General features: G+C 50.8%; 1 protein-coding gene across 1 annotated transcript in view; it reads right to left on the minus strand.

The window, feature by feature from the left end:
• VPS33A (vacuolar protein sorting 33 homolog A (S. cerevisiae)) overlaps nucleotides 1-2,265 on the minus strand; it is an 8,764-nt gene that overhangs the window by 5,895 nt on the left and 604 nt on the right. The window contains exons 2-4 of the mRNA XM_009880352.1: nucleotides 2,048-2,198; nucleotides 1,316-1,505; nucleotides 382-498 (exon numbers count right to left, since the gene is read on the minus strand). Coding sequence (XP_009878654.1) covers nucleotides 382-498; nucleotides 1,316-1,505; nucleotides 2,048-2,198 — 458 coding nt within the window. The remainder of the gene's footprint in view (nucleotides 1-381; nucleotides 499-1,315; nucleotides 1,506-2,047; nucleotides 2,199-2,265) is intronic.

The raw sequence follows: 2,265 nt of genomic DNA on the forward strand, positions 1-2,265 counted from the left end.
AGGGAAAGATGAAAAAGCTAAAGCATGAGCAGTAGATTACACTTTTCCTGCTTTATTCAGCCCTTCTGATACCAACAGAACAACTAAGTGTTAAAACTCCATAGAAAGAAAACCTGCTGAAAACACAAAAGCAGTGTACCTATGAGCAAGAAGCATCTGAAATCGGGTAAATCCTCCTGACAGGAAAGACTTATAGAACACCAAAGATTGTTCTTTTGGCCAGAGATTACAAAGACCTGATGGACACAATCCCAAAATTCCAACATGACAAGAAGGGTCCATGGCTGGATTCAAAAAACCCACAGCTGCATTTAATCAAACACTCCTTAAGGCAGTTCCAAAGAACAAGATGCAGTTTTTAAGCAGCAACATTTGCCTCACCCGGGCACACTCGCCCTTCCCAAAAATCTGCGGGATGGTTCCGTAGAGAGCCTGCAGCGTCATCAGCCCCTTTGCCGCATGGTACAGGCTTGTCTGGTCGCTCTCCAGGTAACATTCCTAAACAACAAGAAGGATTCCCGATGGAAGGTGTCAATCCAACACAGCTGCTTCCACAGCAGAACATGGTCCACGTGAACAGTTCAGAGAAGACACAGGCTGGGGAAAAGCTATGCTGTTGGAAAATATGGACCTTATCTATGCTGTCAGTACATCAAATCATTTGATCAGATCAGACACTCTTAATATTTCTGAACTGCACACGCTACTCCCAGTTTGATGGAGAGGCGCAAGAGAGCCAGAAAGTAACTGCAGCCTCTCCCTCTATCAGGCCAATTTGAGAGCACAACACCTCAGCACAGCTGCCAACAAGCAGCTGCAGGCCCTAACACGTCCTCTGGGCTACGCATAATAAGGCAGAGATGGCCAAAGAAACCCCCAATCCTTTCTGTCCTGAGAACACATCCTGTGTTCTACATACACAGCTGGTACGTGACAGTTATTAATTGTTGGTGCAGCTTAGCGCGCAGTATTAACCATTGTACACGGCTCTGTGGTTGCATATTGACACAAACTGTGCTGGCTCTTTGTAACGACTAAGTATTGTACGCCTCATGAATGCTCGATTTGTGAAAATAACACCAGTAGTTAAAGCTGGAGGAAGTGGGGTGCAGCTTGGGGTAGTGATTGTTCCTTCAGCATTTAGTCAGAAAGCACACAGAGAAGTTCAGGCTCAGGATCAAGCCACATTTGTTCTGCAAAGCCTTTCCCAGCTGTGCTGGTCACTGACAAACCCTCTGAGAGCCTCCACACCAAACACCATCAGCCAACACAAAAATGGACAGCATTTTCCCTCAAAGACAAGATAAGCGCTTACCTTGAATGCGCTCTCAGACTCCATGGAGAGCAGGTCCCCATCGAAGGGTATCAAGTCCAGGCTGTACTGCTCTCGGTGGATGAAGGACCCCAGCACGCCCTGCTCTTTCAGCCACTGCTCGCAGAGCAGGCTGCGGCGCGGCACGAAGAGGATGTGGAAGTCCCTCTGGGGAGAGCGGCCTCTGTCTTCCCTGGAAGAGTCACAGGCAGGAGCACAGCAAACGGTAACTCAGCTGCGCACGTAACCAGCACAGACCGTGGGCTGGGGACACTGAATTCAAAGGAAATAGGAACGCTGCACTTGGTTATTGTTGCCAACTTCCATTCCTAACCTTGTATTTCAGGATGTTTTTTACGCATCCACAGCCACAGGTCTGAAACCTGGGCAAGGTGACTTGGTTTCCCTGCAGTTCTCAGAAGGAGGCTCAATCAAAGCACGACTCATTGCAGTTAATTAGAAGGAACGCCCATCTTCTTAATGAGGAACATACCCTTCTGCATTACCAGCCAAAGTGAACACCCCCTTCCTTCCCAGGGTGCCTCGCACCCCGACCTGAGCCCCAGAAGTGGCTGTGCAGTGTCTGTGCTGCACATAGTTCCCCATTTCGAGCCCAGATGTGACAAACATCATGGCAGCTTCAGGCCAAACCTGTCCCCTCGCAGGACAGACTCTGCCAGCCCAAGCCGCCTCCCAAGAGGAGAGCCATGAGCTGACCCCTTGCACCCGCCGTACCGGAGCACGTTGTCCGTGATGATGTCCATCAGCTCCAGCTTGGGCCTGACGAAGAAGATGATGTTCTTGACGTCCGCCTGTGGCAGGCGCCCTGGCTTGAGCGTGAACATCTTTTCCACCTCATGTTCCTGTGTGGAGGCGAGGGCATTAGCTAACCGCGGGGACCACCGATGACAAGGCCCGGCAGCGGAGGGACCGCCACCCCCCCGGCCCCGGCG

This window comes from Charadrius vociferus, unplaced genomic scaffold, assembly GCF_000708025.1.
Source record: "Charadrius vociferus isolate BGI_N301 unplaced genomic scaffold, ASM70802v2 scaffold332, whole genome shotgun sequence".
NCBI classification, from domain to species: Eukaryota; Metazoa; Chordata; class Aves; order Charadriiformes; family Charadriidae; genus Charadrius; species Charadrius vociferus.